The sequence below is a fragment of the Ursus americanus genome, chromosome 16 (assembly GCF_024610735.1).
Source record: "Ursus americanus isolate L20-20 chromosome 16, mUrsAme1.1.p, whole genome shotgun sequence".
In the NCBI taxonomy this organism is placed as follows: domain Eukaryota; kingdom Metazoa; phylum Chordata; class Mammalia; order Carnivora; family Ursidae; genus Ursus; species Ursus americanus.
Genome location: NC_142142.1, coordinates 43,599,137 through 43,620,215, shown reverse-complemented (window position 1 = coordinate 43,620,215; position 21,079 = coordinate 43,599,137). Strand labels below are relative to the sequence as shown.

Genomic DNA, 21,079 nt, shown 5'->3' with positions numbered 1-21,079 from the left:
ACATTTGGAGAAGTAGGAGAACTCAGGTTTATTCTCAACCCGTGGACCCAGATGAGCTCATGCTCCAAATTCTGGGCCCCGGGCCACAGGGTTCCAGGGCTTTTATAGGGCCCTGCAGACAGTCAGCTTCCAAGGGCTACACTGACTGCTGGTCAGTGGGCTTAAACTAGGGGACTGGGGGCTGCTTTAGGTGGGAACGGTAGTGCGGGGAGCCTGTTCCCAGAAGCCTGTTTACAGAAGCAGAAATGGCTGATTATCTCTTGCTCCCAGGAAGGCTTCTGGTTATCTCTAGCTTATTGTTAGTGACTTTCCATTTTGTGGGGCCTCCTGGCCTGGGACTGCTCAGGGTCATTTTCCTCTTCAAGAAGGGAAGTTCACTATACTGTGTGTGTGTGTGTGTGTGTGTGTGTGTGTGTGTGTGTGTGTGTGTTTTAAGCAAGAGTCAAGGCACTTATCCATTTCTGAGAAATCAGGAGGTTTCAGTCTGGGCTCACACCATATTCAGGAAAGCCATCTAAGGATAAGAAATCACATGGTGGTGTGCCCCACCCCCGAGAGGCAGGCAGGAAGCCTGGGGCTCCCCGCAGCCAGCCTGTTCATTCTGGGGTGGAAGTGCAGCCCTGTGCCTCAGCTCCCACTGGCGAGCCCTCCCAGCCAGGGTGGTAAAGCCCTATACTCAGGCCTGTGGCTCTGCCCTGCCTTCTGCTCCCCGGGCCTGCACGCGCAATGGGACCCGTCATCCCACCGCTGCTGCTGCTGTCACCGATCGTGTTGCTCATCACCTGTTACATGCTGGGATACCTGCAGAGAAGTCGAGCGTCTGGGCATCATGGAGGACATATGCGACAGGCTGCAGGTGAGCTGTGAATTGGTGGGCTACGGGGAGGTGAAGAGCAAGGGCCAAACCTTAACCTCAGAGGTGATCACAGCCTTCGCCCCCTCACCCCATGTGTGTCCTCCCCCTCTGCCTCCCCTCTCTGTTTCTTCCACTTCTGTCCCTGCTCTTCCCTTTCTCCTTCCTCCCCCCTTTCCCAATTTTACTTCACCTCCTTCCCACCTCAGTTCTAATCCCTGACACTCCCTGGCTCCTCAGGCCTTCTTGCTGAGAGCCCTCAATTTGAGTTGAAAGGGAGCAAAGAAGGTTTTGTGGGTGGTGAAGGCAATGTGGGCTCCTCTCAGGAAGGACTGGGGAGATGGTCATGGGACCATATGAGTGGGGCTGGAGGAGCTACGGGGTAGGACCTGACCTTTCCCAGGCAGCACAGTCCATCCCTGGGAGGAGAGGGGGAGCCTGTCAGTCCTCCCAGGTATGAGCCAAGCACCCAGAAATCCCGTGCTTTCAGCCACCTCATCAGGCCTGGCAACTGGCCATTGTCCAGGCTGCCAGTGGCCCAGAGGGTGTGCTCTCTCCTGACCTGGGGGAAGGCAGGGCCCGGAGAGCCTCATTATGCCTGTTTTCACTTTCCAATTGTAGGATATTTCCAGAGTGTAAGATGGAATGCTAATGTGTATTTCAATGCCCAAATGGATATCAGTGAAGTTGAGGTTTCCATGGGTGGGCAAAGTGCCATCCACACTGAAGGGAACCAACAGAACTTTCTGAGGACAGACCATGAAGGTAAGGTGGGGCCTGAGACATCGCCTGGGTGACCTTTGCCTGATTTTGAGGCAGGTGGCTCTCAGGAGCCCTGGGATCAAAAGCAGAGAGATCAGGAGGGGATTTTTCTTAAAAAGCTGCAAAAGGCGCCATGGCCAGAATGCATCATGGATTTCCCTGTGGGGGACCGTGTTAAGTAAATGTCCCCACAGCTTTATAATCTGCTTCCTGGAGTTAAGATCTGTAAATTCCTTACAGGGCTTAGCATTTGGCTCTTCCCTACACACTCCACCCTTAAGCACTGGGAAAGCTCTCCCAGATCGGGGTTCTGTTACTGTATGCAAAATTAGTGTTTGCATTGTTTGAGCCAAGGGCTGAAATCAACCTGGCAGTATTTAAATATCATCTAAGCGGGGCACCTGGGTGGCGCAGTCGTTAAGCGTCTGCCTTCAGCTCAGGGCGTGATCCCAGCATTCTGGGATCAAGCCCCACATCAGGCTCCTCCGCTATGAGCCTGTTTCTTCCTCTCCCACTCCCCCTGCTTGTGTTCCCTCTCTCGCTGGCTATCTCTCTCTGTCAAATAAATAAATAAAATCTTTAAAAAAATAAATAAATATCATCTAAGCATACACATGAGAGTGAATAAAGGACTGTGAAATCATTTTGGGGGAAAAAGTGGCACAAGGGTCCTGGATCTGGTGATGAACTGCCCCTGGCCCTTGACTGGACCAACAGAGTTATCAGGGGAAAAGGGCTTGTTGCGGGGTCCCTGGGTCTTTGTGGAGTCCCCATGCAGACTCAGGGATGGGAGCGACTAGCTATGCAAATTCAAGTGGAGCTTGCTTGTGGTAGTGCTTTAGGGACTTGGAGGCCTTGGGGGCAAGGTGAGGGCTTGGGGGAAGATGGCCCACTAGGGGCCTCTCCGTCCTTGCAGGGTGGTGGCTGATGTCCCTTCTTACCTGGCAACCTGAACCCTTAGGACCATGTGCTGTTTCTTCCCATTGGCTGAATCATTCATTCTCTCAAAAAATATGCATTTTTTACCCTGAATGTGGGACACACTTGATCTTGGAGGCCACAAATCAGAGATCCTCTTCTCTTGTCTTCCTCTCCAGATGACAGTCTCCCATATGGACACCAGGACCGTGGGGACCTCTCCGTGCCTGTCTTGAGACCAAGGGCTCAGATTCGTGAATCCCCCAGTGGCACTGTGAACAATTGTAGAGAGTTAGCCCGTCTTTGACCTGCTCAGTCATTCATTGAGCCCTTTTCTCTGCTCCTGTAGCCTCGAAGGATGGGGCCACCTTGCCCCTGTTCAAACCCTAAAGCCTGGTCCTATTCAGCTCTGGGTATTGACATTTCCACAGCTTCCCCCTCCAGATCAAGGCTTTCTGTTTCCCATCGCCCTTGGTGCTCTTTTTCTCAGATTCCTGTCTCCTCCCTTTCTCTCTCTGTACCTCCATCCCTCCCTTAGCCTTTTTCATCTCCCTGTGAATTGCTTTCTTTCCCTTTGAAGTCCTAGACTCCTAGCCCTTCTCCTTAGTTCAGATTAGCATAAATGCCTCAGTTTGCCCACCTGCCCTTGGAATCTCACGTTTATGCAAACCCCCCATATGTACATTAGTAAATTTGATTTTTTCCCTGATAATCTGTCTCCTGTCAATTTAATTCTTAGGCCACGTATAAGAATCTTGAAGCGTATAGAAAATTTTTTCCTCCCCACCAATGTATTTCGGAGAAGGGGTTCTGTCATGTGAAATATTTATGATTAGCAAAATGAGTGGGTAGTTCTTACAAGAATGAGAAGACCAGCTACATGAGCTATGTGTGTCGCTGGCAGGATGTGTGAGGGCTGAGGTGGGGACAGCCAGGGCAGCCACTCTCCCCAGGCTCACAGGGCGGGGCATGACCTTGAGATTGCAAATGAAGCTGGTAGCTGGCAAGCTTTCCCTAATGTTCCCACACAGACTTCCCATATCTCTGAAAGGCCACCCTGCATTGGTTCCAGGAGCTCCCAGAAGACCAGGGGCTCTGCCCTGCCTTGTGCTCTCACTGAAGATGAGAGACAAGCAGGGGATTCTCCCAGCTCGCTGTTGTTGGTTCAGAAAGCTCCCCTAAAACCTCTTTTCCTTGTATACAAAAATCAACTTCAGGACAAAAACCATTTTGTGGCAGGAATTCCTGCTGACCTCCTCAACTCTTTTTGTGTTCCCTTTCTCCCCTTCGCAAAATAGCTCCCACTTTCTCCCAGGAAGTTTTCAGCCCGTTTTATGGCTGGCCTCAGGGAGGATTTTTTGGCCAGCGCAAACAGAAGTTGTTTGCGAACAACCTTCCCCACTTGCTGGTTTATCTGGAAACCTGAAGCCCTTGGCAGGATTACCTCGCTCGTGGGGAGAGGAGGGAATGCCTTGGGGGCTGTGGGACACTGGGATGACTTCTCCTCACCTTGATTCTGGCAGCGCCTGAAGGAGCGTGTGACGTCACAGGGACACGTTCCACTCAGAGAGGTGGCCCCTCGTCTCCATGGATTTCAGACTTGGCGGGACCCAGTGAGGCCCAAGCGTGAGACCAGAACAGGTGCCAGCAGCTCAGCGCAGGCAGATGGCTCTGCTCGAAGTTCAGGCAAACGTTCGTGAACTTCACGGGTGTTGTCTTCTTCAGACGCTGCCCTGAAGGAAATAAGTGGAGGGGGGAAGACCTCAAAATCACAGAGATGGATTGTTTTAGCATCTGGGTCGGTGGTGGTGGGGTGTTGGATTCTGGGTGACTTCAAGAGAATGAAACAGATATTTCCTGGACCCCAGATCATAGTATCAACAAATCCATACCTACTCCATCTTCGCTTCCTGCCCCAAGGAAGCTTGCAGAGAGCCCTCAAGTCATGTCTGAGGAAATTTATATTCAATTCAGATGAGTTTGAGCCCCTTGTATTTTCTTTTTTTTTTTTTAAACAACTGATAATCAATTTATTTAAAAGGTTGATTTAAGCATTTGCAGTGGTGACTTCAATCTCAACTCCCGGCTCAATACTGATGGAAGTAATCTGCTGAACAAACTCAGGACGGTGCAAATCAGTGAGTCCCTTGTGGACCCTCATCTGGAAAGGATCTCATGTCTTAGAACCTTCACCACAGGGAGTTTTTCTTGTAGTGATTCTCAGTATCTTGGTAGGCATTCGAACTGTTCCTTTCACTTTGAGATTCTTTTCCTTTGCACCTCTGGTCAAGTCAGCACACACGTTTTCCAAATATTTTACATTGCGGCTGGTGAGAGTAATTCTAATTCGGTGAATCACCACCTCCAGTTCCATGGGTGTCTTCCTGGTGTCATTAAATGCCATGGCTGCAGTGTAGCTTCCTGACTGACTTGTTCTTGGTGAGAGAGAACAGCGGTGAGTCAGGAGCTGGAGCGGGGTGGCCAGAGCTCCGCTGTAGCTGCGACCACGTCTTCCTCTCCCCTCCTGGTGTCTTAGGTCTTTGTCACACCTCCACTGAATGTTGGAAGACCCAAGCCCTCCCACTGTGCCCTGCTATCCCTGGTCCTATAGTCTCTGCCAAACAAGGCTGTGTGATGGGTCTGTGGGAAGGATGGGGACAGGGTAGGAAATTTCTCATGACCTCCTGTACAACTCAAATTTTATACCTAAGGAAGGGAGGAGGTGTTGTAAGTCCTCGTTTTCCACCTGATCTCTCTGAGGCCTCAGATACTAGGGGCAGCCAGTGTAACCCCTGTCTCCTGGTCAGAGCATGTCTGCTGGCCTTGCCTCCCCTACAGTCAGAGAGTGCCAGACTGGACTCACCTGTAGTGAGGCTGCAGGGGGTGGGGGTGGGGTCTCTTTCCAGACAGCCTACCAAAGGAAATACCGCAAACCAGCTGTTTCTAGAAGCCCCCACTGTTTGGGACGTGGAGCCAACTGGAGCCCAGAGGAGGAGGGGCCGGCACGAAAGTGTTCATGGCTCTGAGTGTTCCTTAGGGATCAAAGCACAGGTGGTGATGTTGGTCGTAGTGTGCACCTGCTCGTGGAGGCAGCAGGATGCCCAGCTCCTCCTTATCTCCCCCTCTATCCTGTTCCTCCCAGATGCGGACAGGGCAGAGGGCAGAGGTTGAGGGGATGGTCCTTGTGGTCTTGGTCTCTATGTTTCCAGTCCTGCTACTTGGCACTCATGCTGCTCTGGGAGGGGTCTGAGCATAAACGTCCTTTTCCTGATACTGAGGGGGACAGGGAAGACTGAGAGGGGCATAGGGTGTCGTACCTTGTGGGGCGCAAGATGCCCCCCCTCCCGACCAGAGACTGCCTCAGAGGAGAGCCTGATCTCTCCCACCCAGAGGAAGTGAGAAAGGGAGGGAGAGAGGGAGGGGTGGAGGGAGAGAGAGGTAATCCAGAGAAAGATGGGCATAGGAGGGGAGAAAAGTGAGCCCAGGGTTTAACTCTTATCAGTGGCAGGTGAGGAGGAGGGCAGGCTAGGGGAAGGAAAAGGTGGCATGAGTTCAGGAGACGTTACCAGCTCAGGGGAGGCCTGTTTCCCTGGTTCCCAGAGAGCCGGGGGAGAGACTGTGCCGTCCCAATTAGGGCGGGGCCTGTGCGCATGCTCCCCACCCCCTTCAAAGGCTGAGCGTTTGCCCCTCGCTCTCTTCCCACCCGGAGAAAAGTGATCTCACTGACACTCAGGAGCACAGGTCACAAAGCGGAGAGCAGCCTTAAAGGTTCGCTTCGCGGCTGAACCTGAGACAGAGAAGAGGTCATCAGATTTCAAGAGCTCCCTGCGGTTGTTAAAGATGCCGCACATGCGTGCCCAGCTGGACTCTTCCCCGCAAATCACGGACCAGGAAGGGCTTTTGCGTCTGCTTCGCCAGGGAGGACTTGCGGATTCAGGACATCAAGTACTGTCCTGGGTCACACTGCTTTACAGAGACAAAATTAAGACTCACTTTAGTTAAGACTCAGACTTTATCTTTTCCTATGGCCCTGGCCCCCTAGAGCCCTCAAGGGCTGGGCCATGGCCTCATTCTCGCCACCTCCCCAGCACCCAGCTGGAAATATCCAATATTGCCTTTAGCAATGAAGTTCTGGGTCACGTGGTTTTTTTCATGTGCGTGTGCCTGTTTTAAGATTTAAATATTTATTTGAGGTGGGGGTGGGGCAGAGGGAGAGGAAGCGAGAGTTCCAAGCAGAACCTGCTTTGAGCTCAGAGCCCCAAACAGGACTTGATTCCATGATCCCTAGATCAGGACCTGAGCAAAAACCAAGAGTCAGACCCTCAACCAACCTGTACCGCCCACACGCCCCTGGGTCACAGTTCTTAAATAAGAAAGGGCATGAATTGATTAAAGAGCTCTTCTGGGCAAAAATCACTGTGAACCACCCCTATGTCCACAGCTCAGCTGGTACTAGTGATTTAATTATGTTGTCCTTGGCCACTGCCCCAAACCTGTATAGCAGATGGGCCTTTGGGGATACCTGCCTCCCCGGGGGGGGGGGGGGGCAGCGTCTCCCTTACGGCTGTCTAGACACTGTGTGTGCTGACACTCCAGCTCAGCTCCAGGCCCCCCACCTCCACCACCACCTTGGCCCCTCTGTTCTCTTTGCAGGGACCTTGGCCCCTGGGGGGCCAGGGAGATGGAGGCTCCCTGCTCCCTAGTCCCCAAGGACAGCTGGCTTCAAACTGCCCTCGCCTCAAGCAGGGGCCAAGAAGAGTGTCTGAGCCTGGGGCTCACATGCTTATTTCTCCTAAAAACGTGGATATGAATGATTCCAGCCTCATTGCTCATGTGAAAGAAAGGTCATGGTTTTCTTCTGTATTTCTGTTCCTACTTGCTGAGGCTTGTGGTTTACATGTTTCTGAAAAATGCAAAAATGTTATTTCACAGATCACTGAAAATTACAAGAAATCACATGGTGGTAAGTTTGGAAGTTTCAGGAGGCAAGTGGCTGAAGAGGGAAGCCCCTGTAACCTCATCAATTCTACTTTATTTATTTACTCATTTTAGCAGCAGGATGGGAACAAGCTGAGCCATCCCTCATAATAAATCCTTGCAAATGTCGGCATGGGGTCCCCAGGACTGCCTGGGTTCCGGGGGACTCGGGGACAGCTGCCCCTCACAGTCCGGGCTCCCATGTGGTGATGTTAGGGGAATGGCTCTACCAGAGCAAAGGGCATCGACCCCAAGGCTTGAGCTCAGCAACACGAAACCAACCAGCACGTAAATAAGTAACAGCAATGGAGAGAACATCTTTCAAATGATTTCTGCCTCTTCAGTCAAACAAAGAAACAAAACAAAAACAGACAGGGTGGGGACCACACAGAAATGGCGTGTGGCTACCCTGTCCTGTGTGCGGCTGCCTGACTCACACCTGGGACAGTGGAGAGCTTGTCCACAGGCCTGTCCTGGGGCCTCACTTAGAGCCTTCAGGACATGTCCACGTCTGCGTGTCCGTCGCCGTTCAGCATCCCAGGCGTCTAGCCTCAGCTGTGGCCATTCTGTTCTGCTCCGTCCTGAGGGCAGCAGGGGACCTGATCCCTGGCCCCTGTCCGTCCTCACCCATGCACTCAGTGGCCTGGGGATTCCGGGGGGGCAGGCGGACCAGTCTTGGCTCTCATGCAGTCACGACATTGGGAGCAAGGCTGCCCCTGCATGCAGCCTCTGCGGGGAGGGCACAGTCCAGCCAGGCCCTGTGTCCCCCTGTGCTGGGTACCACGCAGGCATCGGGCCCCATGGGGATTCAGAGGCTCCTCCTTCCTGAGGGGGGGGGCGCAGAGTGCAGCTGGTGACCCAGAAGGCACGACTCACTCAGATGGCCTGGGGGACTCAGCCAGCCTCCTTCCCCTCTCTCCCTCAGAGCCCTGCGAGGTCGGCCCGGTCTCTCTAGGACATGCAGTCACCTCACAATCTTCCTCTCTAGCCCCTGGCTCTCTCCTTCCAAGGAACACCTGTTTCCTGAGCACCGTCCTCCAGCAGGCGCCGCTGGGTGGAAGCACCGCGTCCACGGCATTCTGGCTCTGCCCCCGCAGCCCACCGGGACACAGGGGGCTTCCAAGCACCTCTGTCCGAGGCCTGCTCTCCCCTCACCAGGAAAGCCCCAGTTTACTTGGAAATTCTGCATCCGTGCGTGTGAGTATGACACACTTGACTCTCTCATGGCCACTGTGGGTTCCAAGGTCTTCCTCTCCCTGGACTCAGGATCTCAGCGCATTTCACCTGCCACCGCTTCCTTTACCTGGGCTGACACCACCTCCGCAAGGAGAGTAGCCCCTTCGCCGAGTGTCACCCCTTCACCTTCGAAGGAACAAAGGGTATTTGGGCACGTGGGGATTTTGAGGGTCGAGGCTTCACAGAGGGGCGTGCTGCACAGGGTGCGAGACTGCCCTCCACACTCCTCTCCCAGCCCCCTCCCCTCTCTTTGCCCTGGAGCCCAGCAGCAAGCACAGCGCGGCCCAGAGACTTGCTCACATCACTAGGAGGAACGCTTTTCGTCTCCGCTCCCGACATTGGCCCTGGTTCTACTTCCCAGATGTACTGGCTCAACCATCTCTCCACAAAAGCAAAGTTCTCAGCTTTTGTTTATTAACGATTTCATGTATTTATGTATTTATTTGAGGAGAGAGAGAGCAGGAGCAACGGGGAGGGGCAGAGGGAGAGAGAGAGAGGGCGAAGCAGACGCCCCGCTCAGCTGGGAGCCTGTTCCAGGTTTGGATCCCAGGGTCGGATCCCAGGACCCCGAGTTCATGACCTGAGCCAGGAGCAGAGGCTTAATGCCCCGAGGCACCCGGGAGCCCCTTGGCTTTTAGAAATGGAAACGATTGAAGGTTCCTTGTCTTCTCCCTCCTCAGCAGAGCCATCAGTCAGCCTCAAGACAATGCCAAGTCACTTCCAAGTCAGTTTTCTCTGATTCTGTTTGTCTCCGTTATGTGATTATTTTCCTTTAATCATCTGTAACACACATGCAGCCACTGTCTAGGACTCCCCCAAAAGCTCTGGATCGGGGATTCAGAAGTCAGTCCTTGGAGGCTTTCTGCAAATCCGAGGCAGCCCTGTGTGAGGCAGCTCAGGGCAGGGTCCCACTGGCCCCACCGCAGGACAAGCACAGGAGCCCAGGTCCAACCCATGTGGGCTGAAGCTTGTCAGGCTGCCCGCTGCCGCTGCTCAGGCTCTCACCTCGCACACAGGCAGCCCCGCGCCTGTCTGTAGCTCGGAATCAGTCTGGAGCTCTGAGCATCCCTAGTGGACCCCTGAGCGGCCTGCACACCTGGGGCCTGACATCCCTGCACCTCCTGACCCGGGAATGCTCCCCGATGTCACAAGGGGGTAGTCACGGACCCGCTGCCCTGCCCTGCCTAGGAGGCTTGGTCTCAGGGGTGAGCTCAGATGGATTATTTGAGAATTGCTCATTTCGCTTCTCTTGATTGCCAAATTAGCAGAAAATAGAGAAGTGACGATGGTGTAGCAGAAATGAGAAGCGTAGTTTGCATGACTTAGTGCTCGATCTCACACAGAGAAGCAGTAACTGCGGGGCAGGGAGAACTCGGGCTTCCGCTGGAGGCTCCTGGGCCCCATCCAGGGCAGTCCAGAGCAGCCGTCCTGAGAACTGTGCAGGACCAGCGGGGTCGCAGTGCTGAAAGGAGCGTATGATAGATTGTGGCCGAGCGAGATGTCTTTAGGATTTCAAATTTTTGGTAAAGATTTTAAGTCGTTTCTGCACCAATGTGGGCTCGAGCTCACAACCCCGAGATCAGGAGTCACACATTCCACTGACTGAGACCCCCAAGTGCCCCAGGAATTGGAGATTTTTCCTTATCTAGGAATGCAAACCTGCTTATACCACGAAGCTAATTTTCATGTTATTTTCACATGCATTTTCAGCATCCGTGGTGCCTGGAACGCACCTGAGCTGGCAGAAGGTTCTGCCCAGAGCTGAGCCCTGAGCCTTTTAGACCACCATTGCTAGGTTTTTGAGAGGAAAACCCCAGCCCTTAATCCTGTCCCAGTTCCAAGAAGGAAGAGTCAGGGCCAGTGTGCAGTTCCCAGACTGGGTTGGGGCGCTTCTGCTGCTAGGTCCTTTCCCCAGTCCAAGTCCCAGGTCCATGGGAATTGGGGGTGGTGCCCTCGGGTCTCTCAAAGGCAGGACACAGTCACATTCTCGGTTCCTGCCCATAGATCGAGCTTCACCTGTTTGCCCCCTTGTGTGCAGATGAAGGCTCCCGCTGATGGGGCGCTTGGAGGCCAAAATGCCACCTAAATTGGTGGGCCTAGGTGAGCACTGAGAGTATCAGAGCACTTGCCACCAAACCCAGGGATGTCTGAGTTCAGGGAGCTGGTCATGGAACCGGTCAGATGGGCCCTAGGGTCCCCGCCCGCCTAAGAAGACTTCCGGGAGAGGAGCTGCACCAGGAACCACCGCACAACTCACCCCAGGGCACGTTCCTTTCAGGGGATGAGTTCGGGTCCAAGAGCCCAGAGGATTCACCAAAGGAATGCTTAAACTCTAGACACTCAAAGGTGCTTTCTCCGGGCACGCGTGCTTAATTTATGTCTGAAACCTATGGTCCTGGAAGCTAGAAATATCTACCAAAATGAAAAAATGTTACTGTGTCCTGAAAGCTTGTTATGGTAATGATCAGGTTGAGGGCCCCAAAATCTGGTGCTTAGCACCCGTTTGGACCCGCCCAGACAGAAATGTGGGGGAACTGCGTTTGTGGCTAAACATCCTGCCAAACCACTGAAACCCTTCAGGATTACGACAACAGCCGTTACGAAGATGTGAGAAAATGTGAGAAGTGCACATACAAGTAAGGGTTCCAGAATTCAACAAGCAGGACGGGATACCTATTCTAACTGGCATGCAAAAGCTTCCAAAAGGCCTCAAAATTCCAAAATAGCTTCATTGAGAGAGTCCTTGCAAAACACCAGTAAGAAACGACAGACTCGGGCTGTTCAATATGGCCAGCAATTGTTACTCTTTGTCCCGCAGAAACTACAGACTAGCTCTGTCCTTGAAATTGGCCAGATTGCGGAGCCTGATACAATTAAAAAAAAAAAAAAAAAAAGTGTGCGTCCTCCCCTCAAGTAAAATGGACTAGTTCCCCAGAGGGGCAGAAAAGCCTCTGCAACCTTCCCGAAGGTATTTACTGCAGAAGAACACGTGGCTGGAGGGTGGCCCCACCTATGATAGCGTTTCAGGGGCAGCCCAGTTCCTGAGGCCTCGGAGTCCCTGCCCCACCTTACAGATCTCTGGGACACTAGAATGCAGCCCTGGAGACCAGCCACACTGCTGAGGCCTTGTCCCCAGTCCCCAGCCCTCCCCTGTTTATCCCAAAGGGCTTGTAGCTTGCATTCTGGGCCTCTGAGATGTAAATATCACAGGACAGACTTCAGGGAGGTGATCATATCAGGAGCTGGAACTGCATTTGGAACTTGGGCCCCTGGGGAATCCTGAGCGTGGGGAGTCTGAAGGTCTCTGTCCCAGCCATCTGCAAGGTCCATTTGCATGTGTTGGAGATGGGTGCTATTTTCTACCTCCAGATGGGATCCCCGAAATTCATTCGAAAAGGACTCTAGGTAACTGACATAAAGAAAATCAAGCACTTTCCTAAATTAAAGTCTTCATAGAAATTCTCAGAATGATCACAGGAACCAACCCCACTACTTTTCAGGCTCATGGGCTCTGGCATAATCGTTGGCAAGGAAGAGCTAGTTTGACTTTGGTTTCATGAAATCGGGCCTGTCTTCAGACGTAGCAGGACTAATGATCGTGCAGAAATACCACCTGTATTCTACCTGGTCAAACCAGCTCATGCTCTCTCTCACAAAATTGTCAGCAAGCAAAATAGCTTGGAATGATGGCCACTGTGTCTAATGTCTCATTGAGTTGTTGTGAACGGTATAAAGATAATTATTAGGAGCAAAGAAAATAAATAGAAATAGCATAAAAACATTTTTAGGTGGACTTTGTAAGTTTCTGGGATCTTCTGGTCGTCTGACGCCTTAAGTGATCCTAAGCTGAATGAGATGATAGGTAGCCAGTAACCGTCTAGGCCAAGACAGATAAGATCAAGGACTAAGACGGTAATTGCCAAACACCGACTTCCTTTCTCACAGGCCCCGCCAAAGAGACCTGGGTCTGTTAGTAAACATGTTACAAACCCTGAAACAAATTTACCAGAAGAAAATATGTTTCCAGAAATTATAAAACATATTCATACATTTGCCAAGCCCCAGGATGTTGGAACAATAGGCTGTTCATGCTTGTAGACTTCTCTATTTTCAGAAAAAATCAGGTTTCTAAGGGCGAAGAACTGTAATGTATGTAACTAAAACAAGCAGAAGAACTAAGGGAGACTCCCCCTAATGCAGGAAAGTGGGAGCTGTGCTTCCAATAATAAAGGGTAGAAAGAATGGAAAGGCATTCTTTGTTGAGGGAAAAGAAAGGAATTTTGTCCTAAGAGAGACCGATTATTTTAAAGTGGGGAAGAGAAAAAACCCAGGACAAAATCTGAATGTAAAAGAGAAAGCTGTAGAAGGTTTATGAGAAAGGAAACTTTGCAAAGGAATTTTGATGTGTGGTCAAATTAGAAAGCGTTTAATTAAGTTAAATGAATTTTAGATTTATTTATTGGAGAGAGAGAGAGCAGAAGAGTAGAGAGAGAGGGGGAGAAAGACTTTTAATTTTTTTTAGAGATGTAGTTATTCGGTTTTAGAGAAAGCGAGCCAGAGCGGGGGAGGGGCAGCGGGACAGGGAGAGAGAGAGAGAAGCAGACTTTGTGCAGTGCTGGGCTCCACCCAGGGCTCGATCTCATGACCCCGAGCTCATGACCTGAGCGAAATCAAGAGTCAGTCGGCTAACCAGCTGCCCCACACATAGTTAAATGAATTTTAATATCAAAAAGGAGCCTGTGCAAACTGGGCATTGGTTTTCTCTCTGTTAGAAGGACAGTTCCCTTGAGCTATTGATGTGTTCTTCATAAGGGATTGTAGAAGAATTTTCTTTACTCTTTTCAGTAATCTGCCACGAAAGCAAAGATTTTGGGTTTTCCTTCATACATTATGACACAGGAAAATGTTTCTACCATAACATTTCAGTCTTTCGTTCCTTCAACAGAAAAGTTCTCATCCACCTGCTGTCTGATCCGGCAGGACCTTCGTCAGGGTTTGCTTCTGGGGAACCCGTCACCCCGAGATCCTCGGACACCCACAGAGCTTCCTAGCTTACGTCTCCCTATTTACCGATTCAGTACACACGTGCCTTTAATGCCTAGAGCGCCGACGAACCCGGGAGGGAATCTTAGTGGGATTTAAACTCTGCGTCATGATGTTACAAGGTATCGCTGTGATGCGTGGCGGAGAGTCATTGCCTCTTCGTGTGTGTTGAATGAGCGACTTTGTTGTGAATGAAAACTATTCGAGAACATTTCCTCTGCTCAGTGTAGTATTGACCATTGTGCCAGAGTGGAGGCCAGGTTTGTGACAGTGACACTCAAGGGATCCTCTCATCGAGGTGACCAGGTGGGCACAGGGGGGTTTTCTCTGGCTACGCAGACACAGCTGCGGACGTCACCAAAAAGGTGACCTGTGAGCAGGGACCTGAGGAAGCAGGTGAGTGAGGCCTGAGACTCCCAGAGAAAGACCTTTCAGAGCAGCAAGTGCAAAGGTCCTGAGGCAGGACTTGCTCGGGCTTTGCTTGAATCCCTAAGGAGCGTGGAGAGTCTGGAGTGGCGGGGTCATAGCAGGTGAGGGGAGAGAACCACTGGACCCCGGATCGTGCAGGGCCTCGCAGTCCCTGGAAGGATCCAGCTTTCCTGAGAGCGAGTTTCCGGGGAGGCAGGGAAGGTGTTGAGCAGACGGGGGACCTGATGTGCCTGTGGAGTCGCAGGAGCACTCTGCCTGCAGGTGTGCAGCACAAGGTGTGTGGGTGAGGAGGAGGGCTGGGGTGGAGGCAGGGAGACCAGCCAGGAGGCTGCTGGGGTCTGCCTGCTTTCCTCCCTTCCTTCCATCTTTCCTACCTTCCTTCCTTTCTTCTTTCTTTCTCTCTCTCTTTCTTTCTTCTTTTTCTCCTTTGTGGATCTGATGGGCTTTTTTAAAACACAATCTTCCAAATTTCTATGAAATAAGAAAATTCTATGATTATTTGTGAGTTCAAGAACAGTTTGAAAGCCTCCTCTGCATTTCTCCTCATTTATCTTTCTAACGAATTAAGTGTTTATTTGAACGAAGGCAGAAATCTCTGTCCTGTGTCATCTGAAATCCAGGCGGACCCCTGAGCTTGTAGGCGTTACAGCTCCATTGTCTCCAGCAGCCGGTGCCACTCCTGATACGAAGGATGTCACTTGGGTTACTCGGCAGTCCCCCTGCTCTCCTCTGAGGAAAGGGTCCTACCCTCCTTCTTCTTGCCCCAGGTGCTGCGATCTCACAGTGACGGGCGCGGTGGGGTCTTACTCTGAGTTTCCTCCTTGACGCTTGCCAGACGCTTTCTACTAAAGATTTGTGTCTCACTGAGGAAAATGGGAGAAACGTTTTTTGATGATAAATTCTTCCCATTGCTTTTCTGGAATGCCGTAGCTCGGTGTTGCCCTGTGGGTCGACCGTCCAGGTCGTAGGAATTCCGCATACATGGCTGTCTTTGTCATTTTTGTCTGCTCCGGGCCCCGGAAGGCAAGACGGGCGGGAGGGGAGAGGGGACAGACCAAGGGCCCAGACGGGGTTTTCAAGAAGAAGGAAGGAGCCGCTCACACATGCTTCCGGGGAGTTAGGGAGAGAAGGGCTGACGATGTTGAGGCCCGGTGTCCCAAACGTCCTGTCCTCCGTGGGCCCCTGAAGCTCAGGGCAGGGCAGCCTCGGGACCCCGGCCGGGCCTGATGGGGTCTGACCGGCTACAGGTCAGGTCCGGAGAAAACGCTTTGAGGCTGGTGGTGTTCGCTGTTAACATAAAAATCGGAAGCCCCCCAAAGGCACGTCGCTCGGGTCCACGTGGGATTTGGCCTCCCCGCCACCCCCAGGCACACTCACCCCAGCCTAAGCCACCACCCAGAGGCCTCCCCCGTGTCTACTCTGGTCCTCACTGACACACCAGTGGTGGACTCGGCTGAGGGGAAATGCGTGTCCTCTTCCCGCTCTTTGTCCCTGGGACTCTCCCCCCTCTGGCTGCAGGAGGCCTGTGGAGAGGGGGCTCCCAGAGAGCGGTCCCCCAGAGCGCGGAAGCCGTGCTGCTCCTTCCCAGACGCCGCCTCTCACTGGGCTTCCACCCGACTCGAGGGCTCTCTGCGAGCTGCCTTGGGGCAGGAAGTGGAGCTGGAGTCGGAACGGACTTGTTGGTTCTATAATCTGGGGTCCGAGCAAACCCTCATGTCTCCTTCTCTGAAGCCATCCATAGTCTGACACCCCAGCACCGCCGACCCAGACGCTGAAACGCTCCGTCTCTGTGATTTGGGGGGCTTCTCCCTCCTCTCATTTGCTTCAGGGCAGCGTCTGAAGAAGACACACAGCCGTGGAAGGTCACGAACGTTTGCCTGAACTCCGAGCAGAGCCATCTGCCTGCGCTGAGCTGCTGGCCCCTGTTCTGGTCTCACGCTTGGGCCTCACTGGGTCCCGCCAAGTCTGAGATCCATGGAGACGAGGGGCCACCTCTCTGAGTGGACCGTGTCCCTGTGACGTCACCTGCTCCTTCAGGCGCTGCCAGAATCAAGGTGAGGAGAAGTCATCCCAGTGTCCCACAGCCCCCAAGGCATTCCCTCCTCTCCCCACGAGCGAGGTAATCCTGCCAAGGGCTTCGGGCTTCCAGATAAACCAGCAAGTGGGGAAGGTTGTTCGCAAACAACTTCTGTTTGCGCTGGCCAAGAAATCCTCCCTGAGGCCAGCCATAAAATGGGCTGGAAACCTCCTGGGAGAAAGTGGGAGCTATTTTGCGAAGGGGAGAAAGGGAACACAAAAAGAGTTGAGGAGGTCAGCTAGGAATCCTGCCACAAAATGGTTTTTGTCCTGAAGTTGAATCTTGTACACAAGGAAAAGAGGTGTTAGGGGAGCTTTCTAAAGCACCAGCAGCGAGCTGGCAGAATCCCCTGCTTGTCTCCCATCCTCAAGTGAGAGCGCAAGGCTGGGCAGAGCCCCTGGGTGGGCAGAGACCCCTGGCCTGGTGGCAGCTCTTGGGACCAGTGCTGGGTGGCCCCTCAGAGATAGGGGAACGGGAGGGAAAGCTTACTGTCTACCAGCGTCACTTGGAATCTCAAGGTCACCCCCAGCCCTGTGAGCCCGGGGAGAGTGGCTGTCCCGGTACAGCCGTCCCCACCTCAGCCCCCTGCACTTCCTGCCAGCGACACACAGGACATGTAACTGCTCTTCTCATTCCTTTTATTTTTTTTTTCAATTTTATTTGTAGGGAATCTCTACGCCCCACACGGGGCTCAAACTCACCCCCGGGAATCAAGAGTTTCGTGCTCTTCCTCGAGCCAGCCAGGTCCCCCCTGGTCTTCTCCTGCTTTTAAGAACTTCCCCCCATTCTCTTAATCATAAATATTTCCCATTATGAAACCCTTGCCCCAGCTTTCCCCAGGATCACAGCCTGCCTCAGGGACAGCGTCCACCCTGTCCCCAGGCCCAGATCCCCACTGACATTGACCTCATCTGTGCCTACATTCCACAGCCAAGGGTGGTTGTGTTGTATGTCCTGTGCTGTGTTCTAGGAGAGCAATTTGACTGATTCTATTCTCCAGGATATAAATATTGTCTCCCGCCCCCAACCCCCCTACTTGTACATGTTGGGGTCCCTGTCCCAGAAGCAGACCCGGGAGAGGACCTTCAGCCCTCTATCCCCTCTGGGCTAAGTCCTAATGTTCAAGTTCACTGTCATGTGCCGCCATGACATCAGTGTAACCGGGAGGGCCCGGAATGATCCAGCGAATTTCCCACCTCATTCTGATCCTGTAGATAAGGTTCCCAGGGACCAGTCCCTTCCTCAAGGCACCAGACGTGGTTCCTGTTCATCCCTGAAGAGCAGATTGCCGTTCCCTGACCGCTGTGGTATTATCCCTACGACCCAGTCCCATCTGCTCTGAAAACCCGGGGTCACCTAGTCTCTTCCTTCTACAGAGCCCACCCTGCACAGTCCCTGTGTGATGATGCTGTCCCCACGTGCCACCCCGTAAGGCCCTGTGTGGCGTGAGGTGTCCTCCTGCCCCTGCCGTGAGAGCGTGGGACTGCTCAGGGTTGTCAGTCTCATCTGTCCACTGTCACACAGGCTGCTTTTGGCCATCTTCGTAAAGAAGGCGTGGGAATCCCTCCCTCATCGATGGGGTGGGCAGGACGTGCACACCACCCTCTCAATCCAGGGGAGGACCCACATGTCCTGGGAGTCACGAGGGTCCGCTGGCCTGGGGATCTTGCAGGGAGAGTCAGGGAGAAGCTGCAAGGGGTGCCTGGCTTTGGGCTGAGCCCAGCAGCTGGTGCTGTCCGTCTTCTTGTCGGAGCTCTTCAGAAATCACGATCAGGGGGGTTAGAGACCCCCTTCTTTTTTTTTTTTTTTCTTTAAAATTTTTATGGAAATCCCAATGAATCTTATAGGGGACAGGCAAAAGCACAAACAAGGATATATGTTAACATATGCTTCCTCCCCCCCCACCCCCCCACCCCGCCAGGGTGTTTTGTTTTGTTCTAAGAGGGGGAATCTTTTCTTTTTTTTAATTTTTTTAATTACATTGCGTTAGTCACCATACAGTACATCCCTGGTTTCTGATGTAAAGTTCGATGATTCATTAGTTGCGTATAACACCCAGTGCACCATGCAATACGTGCCCTCCTTACTACCCATCACCAGTCTATCCCATTCCCCCACCCTCCTCCCCTCTGAAGCCCTCAGTTTGTTAGAGACCCCCTTCTGACTGTAAACTATAAATGAGTCAATATGCTGATGGAGCCAGATGGGTCCGAAGACGGCCTCTCAGAAATTGAGACATGGACAAGTTCACTTCTCTAAGGTGAGCTGGGGAGACACGGTGCACAGGGATTAGAGAGAAACTGTTTCTGCAGAGGGGGCTCCCCCCCCCCGGGACCGGCCCCTCCTGGAGCAGGACAGAGTATTGGCGATCTGTGCCGAGCAGGGCCCCGGGTGCCCTGGGGCAGAGAGCCGGAGCCCAGGCCTGGGTGCCAGGTCGCAGCTGTGCGAACCTGGCCAGGGTGCTGGCCTCAGTGTTCAAGGACACAAAGTGGAGTGAACAGTGCCCAGCACACAGGAATCAGGGGCACAGATGGGGGTGCTCTTCATGCTTTTGCCCGGGGTCTGGTTCTGGGGGACGCTCAGATGAAAGTCATTATCCTTTGGAATCTTTGGAGCCTTCGGGCAGATGGAAAGTAAGAATAGTGTCGTGGAATGACCGCTCTGCTCTCGGGGGCTTTGCACACATTGCTGGTGAGGAAGCACAGCAGGAATAGCATGTGTGTGAACTTGCCCTGAAGTCTCGGGGTCCATTCTGGCCCCGCATTCAGCCTCCAGCCGAAGAGTTGGGACTGAACGTCCCTACATTCCATGTCTCCACTTAGGATTGTTCAACTTCCCGTGGTGTGAAAGCCATATACTTTCGGTAGAAACTGTACTTGGTTGTTTTTTTTTTAATATTTTATTTATTATTTATTTGAGAGTCAGAGAAGAGCCAGAGCATGTATGGAAGCAGGGGGAGGGGCCGGGGGAGAGGAAGAGAGAGAATCTCAAGCAGGCTCCACACTCAGCATGCACCAAGGCACTGGGGTCACTCTCACGACCCTAAGATCATGACCTGAGCTGAAATCAAGAGTTGGACCATTAATTGACTGAACCACTCAGGTCCCCCAAATGGTACTTAGATTTTAAATTTGGATCTTTCCCTGGGTGGGGAGAGGCACTGGGACATGCTCTCCATGGGGGTGGAAGTGGCAGGCCATGCTCCCAGTCAGCCCTGCTGACAGGAGGGCGACCACAAAGCCTGACAACCATCTGTCCCTGCAATCACGCTGTGACACCTTCATGACATTCTTCACTAAATTACAGGAGATATTGGACTCTGGTATAAAATGGGCTCACGTCGATGATTTTGCCCAGCTATGGGCTGCTGTGAGTGTTCTGAGGGTCAACAGTGGGCCAGGCCAAGTGATGATAGTTAGTTGGTGAGGTGTGTATTCAATGGTCTCTTGACTTTGGATTTTGTGACCCAAGATGGGTTTGCTGGGGTGTAACTTCATTGGATGTCAAGGAAGATCTGTTTTGGTTTCCTGTTGCTCCTGAAAAACCTACCACCGCTTAGTGGGTTAAACCAACACACACTTATTCTCTTAGTATTCCAGAAATCGGAAAATCTAAAATGAGTCTCATGTCGCTAAAATCCAGATGTGAGCAGTGCCAGATCCTTCTGGAGCTTCTGAGGGAAAAATCCTTTCCTTGCTTCTTTCAGCTCCGGGAGGCTGCTGGCATTCCTTGGCTTATGACCCCCTCCCATCGCCCCAACTTCTGCCTCCCTCACCACATTCCCCACTACGGATGAACCGATCTGCCTTCCTCCCATAAAGACCCTTGTGCTCACTCGAGTCCCAGGCAGAAAATCCAGTCTCATGGCCGCATCTCCAGGTCCTTAATGACATCTGTTTACCCCCTTTCTGCAGGACAATATTTGCCAGTCCCAGGGGTTGGGACTCGGACACGTCTGCAAGCCACCCTGTCACAGACACACAGACACACATATCTATGCGCACTAGTATGCACATATATATATATTTCAGATTTATATTTTCAGATCGGAGATTTATTTTCAGATTTATTTTCAGAAATGGAGTCACGTGATCACAAGGGTTGACAGGTCACATGTTAGGCCAGCCACCTGCAGTCTGGACACGGAGCAGTCTTTGGGCAGAGTATCTTCTCCTCCAGGACACTGTTTTGGCTGGACACCTGGACTAGCGTTTGACTCAGTAACTGAGGACAGAGCCTCCCCAAGGGGACGTGTAAAGCTAACCATCCCTGAGGTGGACATTCATGTTTTCCATCCTGTCCGGGGCGTCTTCAGCCGTTGTGTCTACGGCCATGTTTTCCGCTCCTTTCTCTCCCCTCCTGATTCTTCCACATGCGTCTGGGTGGGGGCCTGACGGTGCCCGCATGCCTCTGCGGTGCTGTTCATTCTAATGCTTTTCTCCTTATCCTCAGATCGCAGAGTCTCTATCAACCTGTTTAACATCTCTGGTTCCTTCTTCAGCCGGTCAAAGGTACCGCGACCCCTCTGGTGACTTTTTCATGGAAGCTGACCTTATCAACTCCAGAATTTCCATTCGGTTCTCCTTCATACGTCTATCTCCTCGTTGCTATCGGAGGAGCTGTCGGGTCCCTTCAGTTGCTGAACACACCCATAAGGGCTGCTTGGCCACCTTGGTTAAATCAGACATCCGGCTGTCTCACCACAAGGGTCTTTCCCCCAGCTTTACTGAGGGATAATGGACAATAAAATGATATCTATTTAAGGGGGTACAAAGTAATGATTT

The 21,079-nt window shown here is 52.4% G+C and overlaps 1 protein-coding gene and 1 pseudogene across 1 annotated transcript; one reads left to right on the top strand and one right to left on the bottom strand.

The window, feature by feature from the left end:
* Positions 1 to 531: 531 nt before the first annotated feature.
* LOC123792712 (uncharacterized) lies at positions 532 to 3,245 on the top strand. Its single transcript, XM_045798076.2, has 3 exons — positions 532 to 856; positions 1,475 to 1,618; positions 2,713 to 3,245. The coding sequence occupies exons 1-3, from the start codon at positions 727 to 729 to the stop codon at positions 2,838 to 2,840; spliced, it is 402 nt and encodes a 133-aa protein (XP_045654032.2). The 5' UTR covers positions 532 to 726; the 3' UTR covers positions 2,841 to 3,245.
* A 1,285-nt stretch (positions 3,246 to 4,530) lies between these two features.
* LOC148108797 (small ribosomal subunit protein uS10 pseudogene) lies at positions 4,531 to 4,937 on the bottom strand (annotated as a pseudogene).
* Between the last annotated feature and the right edge of the window lie 16,142 nt (positions 4,938 to 21,079).

Coding starts and splice junctions, on each gene's coding strand:
- LOC123792712 (XM_045798076.2), top strand. CDS start 727: ATGGGACCCGTCATCCCACCGCTGCTGCTGCTGTCACCGATCGTGTTG. Junction 857..1,474: donor ACATATGCGACAGGCTGCAG/GTGAGCTGTGAA, acceptor TTCCAATTGTAG/GATATTTCCAGAGTGTAAGA. Junction 1,619..2,712: donor TCTGAGGACAGACCATGAAG/GTAAGGTGGGGC, acceptor CTTCCTCTCCAG/ATGACAGTCTCCCATATGGA.